The 5,000-nt window shown below is 37.4% G+C and overlaps 1 protein-coding gene across 1 annotated transcript in view; it reads left to right on the top strand.

Annotated features, from left to right (window-relative positions):
• Window positions 1–4,674: 4,674 nt before the first annotated feature.
• The window catches only part of LOC138033203 (uncharacterized), a 47,596-nt gene continuing 47,270 nt past the window's right edge, over window positions 4,675–5,000 (top strand). The window contains exon 1 of the mRNA XM_068880968.1: window positions 4,675–4,779. Coding sequence (XP_068737069.1) covers window positions 4,707–4,779 — 73 coding nt within the window. The 5' untranslated portion in view covers window positions 4,675–4,706. The remainder of the gene's footprint in view (window positions 4,780–5,000) is intronic.

The raw sequence follows: 5,000 nt of genomic DNA, 5'->3' as shown, positions 1-5,000 counted from the left end.
AGAAAGCAGAACAAAAAATTTTCATTGGTGCTGTATTTGGCAAAAAAGACAAGGAGGAAGGCATCTTAGATGCGTTGGGAAAAAAAGGACCTTAGAGCAAGATTGGATTCAGTGAAAGAAGGTATGGATAGGAGGGAAACAGAAACGCTAAAGAAAGACGAGCGATATCAATCAAAGTTCTGGGCATGCCTTGACAAGAACGTTGCTGTTATTGCAAAAAATATGATTTCAAAAGCCCGTTCGAAAGCGCGACTCCCAATTGATGACAAAGGAAAACCAGAAAGATGTTACACCCATCAATCGGAAAGTTTAAACATGTTGACACGACGCAAAGAAGCATTCATAAAGACTGACAAAGGAAAGCAAGATCTTTCAAAATTGTCGTTTACCACAGAGGTCTTTCAGCCCACTTACAAACATCAGATAGAAGAACTGAAGGCGGCTATATATGGCGAGAGCGATGAATATGAACTTGCAGACTTTTGCAAATATCTAGAAGTTTGTCCAGAAACGTGATTTGGCGAATGGTCCCAAAATCATAGAGAAGAATATATAAGGAAATTTCAGGAGCTGACAATTGAGCAAGTTATGAAAGGAAAGACTATTAAAATTGTGACCAACGCTAACAATGTCACAAGTGACACTCAAGGTTAAGAGTTTGTGAATGTTCCGAGCATAGTTGCAGATAAGCTTAAAGAAAAAAAAAAAGATACTCGGATGAACTGATCCAAGGACATATTCAACAGGTGACGGCATTAGTCAATAACCCTTACGCTATCCAAAGGCAGCCTAGTCTAACTGAAACATCCAAAGTTAAGTTTTTAGTGGCCTCGAAGGCCACCAAGGGTGGTTCTTATTGCTTCACACTGAACAAAACTCATGTTACATGTGTTTGCAATTCTTACAAATACGATTCAGTTTGCAAACATAGCATTGCTGTTTCACTCAGAGAAAATATTTTAGAAAGCCATTTGCAGAGCATAAAGTAAGGTACGGGAGGATCAAGAGCCGGACTAGTAACACCAGTAAATGATAAATGCGCCGGTAAAAAAGGACATAAGCCTAAAAATCCATGGCGTGCCTCACGCTCATCTCAAACGCCGGCCTCAACATTACACCAAAACACCACTCTAGCCTCAGAAGGATTTACTCCTGCCGTTCACCACAGTGACAAACCATTTGTCATCACCTTCATAGACGATTCACCGAAAGCTCAAGAGCTAGAGTGCCGCACATGTAAGACTGGCTTCATCCGAGGAACAAAGATTTTACCATTTGACATTGTCCTCGGACACGAGGAGAGGTGGATGTACCCTTACCAGAAAGAAAAAAACAAATGGGTGCCGAGTGCCACAACAACCACAAAATATTACTGCATTAGAAAAAACTGTATAATGCAAAGATTTCCATACTTAAATGTGTCCTTTTTAGAAGTACCGTCAACTACAAAGGAAAACCTTCAAATTTCGCATTTCAAACTTTTGGAGGAGGAACTAGGATATAAGCAGTGAACTGAATCTAGTGACACTAATTAAGATGCAAAAAGTAAGGAATGACTGAAAAACGGTGTTCAGTGTTGAGTTGACAGTTTTAATTCAATTAATATACTGATAGTAGTTTCTACCCTTTTTTCTCTCTTAAAACTAAGTGTTAAATTCATATATGTCTTCATGCTTTTTTTTCACGGTTGATAGGTAATGATAACATTTCACTATACAAAGACTCTTACGTTGTTCTTACCATATATCATTCAAACGTTGGATTTCAAAAAATTGTGTTAGGTGCGTGTTCCAGGAAATTATCGATAAAAGATGACGTAATCACAGAAAAGACAAGAAAGTGGTCGCATCATGTGAAATAAAGAATGTTACCTTGTGTTGTACTATGTTTTAGGTATAAGTCCATAGAAGATCAGAAAGTATGTCTACTTGGGAAATTGTCCGAAAGAGATCAACGAACCTATGTCAGTTCCGATTAGTTTAAGGACTAGTTTAATGACTTTCCAAAGATTTCCGACCACTTTCCGAAAATTTCGGAAGATTTTCCAAAATTGTTCCGAAGGCCAAACAAACGTTCCCGAACATTTCCGAAGATTGCCGAAGATTGCCGAAGAATTTCGAGGAAGATCCGAAGATGTTTCGATGATACACCAACGAATTTAAGTACAATTTAAGAGACAAACTTGATATCAGTAAAATCATCGATATCTTCACATGTGAGGATATCGTATCATTTTTATCAATTTGTTACCAATCGGTATACTGACTCTTATATAATAATATTATATCTAGACATTGTAAAAGTAGTTTACCAATGTTTCCACGTCAATCTGTAGATAGGGGTAAATGACGGGACCATCGACGACTGTTTCCTCGATTAAATACTGAATAATACTTCATAATGAATATAATTAAACATTTTTTGCAGACTATTTTGAACGCTGACAGAATTACCTTACCGTTTAAAAGTTTTTAAAAAGACCAACAAAACATCTGGCTCCAGTAGTTCGAAGGCTGGATAACGCTATTCACCGGATAAATCGCTATCCAGTGGATAAGTATTAACAAAACAAACCGCGTTATCCACCTGCCTATATTTTTAGCGCCAAATGGAGGTTTCATACTGCGACGCCACTTCCGGCCAAAGTGTGAGAGCTTGGTTGCTCAGATCAAGATGGCGGTTGTTGTTGTTGTTCTTGCGTTATTGGCCGCATAAAGAAGGAGTCAAACTTCACCAAAGGTAACGTATTTGTTTGGGCGCGATGGACGAGTTTAAATTAAGGAATATATATAGCAGTTGGGATTAAAGGGCGTACGCAAAAAGGTCTTCAAGAGTTAGGTAGTATTTTTGAAGCCTTGTATGAAAAGTAGAGATTGTTAAATATTAATGAATCAAATCTTAGATTTTAAAAATGCAGATGTTTTGCCATAAGTCAAGCAGGCTTTTCCCGGCGTTGTTGCCTGCAGAGCTCTTTTGAACAAGACAAAACCACTGTAGATAGCAAAGCAGTTTTTACAAGACAAGAAATAGTTTCAATAATAAAGGCGTGTTTTTGTAGTTACTCATGTCCGGTAAAAATGGCACTATCATATAAAGAATGAAGGAGCATGTGTTAGCATGATTGTAAAAGCCTTATCAAAGACGACAGGGGTTGACGGCGATGTGTATTTTTAGAGGGGAATTTCACAGACAAATCCGCACAAGGCTAGAGCTTTTCAAGGCAATTTTGGTCCGGGGGGCAGGAATTTGAACGATCCAATCTTCAAAAGTTTGTATTCCGAGGGGAAGTTGAAGTTTCGACTCGATCGGTGCAAAAGATGTGTATAGCGCGAGGACTTTCGACACAGTTCTGTGACAAAATTATGTTTTTGCAAAGGCAAAAAGCTGCGATTTTATTACACAGCACAGCATTTCCAGTTACAAAGGCACTATGAGAAAAATAAGGAAACAGCAAGTTCATGGGTTGATTTGACAATTCTTTTTGCTCTAGTTTATCGAATTTCGTTACCAAGGCTTACGAAATCTAGTAAGTTACGAGAGATGTCGAAGCGCCACTTGAAAAACGTCTTGGCGCGAACCTTAAACTTAGTCAAAGCTTCAGAATCTGCATAAAAAAAATATATAAACAAACATTATGCCGTTGACCGAAAGCATAATGTTATTTTATCGCGACGCATTTCCGTTGTCTCATCAGTTTGCGGGTTGTGCTCTAATCTGGCAACTATGGAAGTCTCCCGTCCAATGAATAATGGGCGCGTGTCAAAGTTAAGTACAAAAGGTCGGTTATCTCGTACACGCGGCCCCTTTCTACTATTGCCATCATCGCAAGAAGTATGAAAGAAAGTTGAAATAATGTATTGCAAAATAACAAAGATGAAGTTATAAAGTTTTATAAACAAGATATGCGGTTTAAATTTTGTCGTCAAAATAGAAGATCACGTGTTTGCTATATCAAAACAGGATGACATTTCACGGCATCTACTTCAACTACCTTAATACACTTTACGAAATTTAAGAATATGTAAAAAATCTCTAAAGAGAACTGTTGCGAATTTTTTTAATGAATGAAAAAAAAAAGTATTCAAAATGTTCAATTAGTTAATTGCGACTTTTTCTAAATACCCAAACTTATTTAGACAGACAGGTTTCGTGCATAGAAGAAGCGAAGTGGTCAACCCGTTTCAGCATTTCCTAAATAATTCATGATGAGTTTCTCATATGGTGACTGTCGCGAACGTGGATTGAATGCCTTAAAGTCATTCTGTTTTGAAGGGACAAATTAGTTTTGAATAATTTGATAGAACTCACTAAAGAAACCAAAAGAAACACTAATTAATAAGTGATATTTTCATGAAAATCGAAAACCTCACAATCTAGTACTCTTGCTTTGTCAAATTGATCGTTTGAGGTACACGAATGTAACTTATTTTACTAGTACTTGTATTCTGCGCAATGGTTGCTTTTCAGAAAGTTGCATGGCATTCAACAGTCAAAGAAAATTGGTTAAAACAGTTTCTTATTGAAGAAACAGCTGTCAACGTGGAATAAAATTACAAGAATAATAGGCTTCATTCGCTAAATGATGCAAGGCTATTTCGTTTCATTTCCGTTCCACCTGCACGCCTCTTTTGAAATATATCAGGGCCGTCAAACGTGAAGTCATTCTGCGCCCGTCAGCAATGCGACTGTGGTAGAAGAAAATCGCCATGGGCTCTTTCATCCATTTTGTTATCTTCTCAGCCCTCTTTTTCTTTGACGTCCTATCTGCTTGCCAGGATGGTATGTTTCTAACTTTTTTTAGATTATTTTGTCAATTTTTCTTAATGTATATTTTTTGTCTTGTCTATCAGATAGCCTAGCTTGTCTTTTCTAATTAATTGTTTATCTTTATTGCGGTTTCAAAGGAGAGATCAAGCGAGAGCGGTAGTTAATACTGATTAGAGGGGCGCAGCATATAGGTATCGCTCATGTAAGGAAACAACAAGATAAAATTATAAAAA

The sequence above is a fragment of the Montipora capricornis genome, chromosome 14, assembly GCF_036669925.1.
Source record: "Montipora capricornis isolate CH-2021 chromosome 14, ASM3666992v2, whole genome shotgun sequence".
In the NCBI taxonomy this organism is placed as follows: Eukaryota; Metazoa; Cnidaria; class Anthozoa; order Scleractinia; family Acroporidae; genus Montipora; species Montipora capricornis.
Note: the sequence above shows the minus strand (reverse complement) of the source record. Positions and strands in the feature narration are given on the sequence as shown.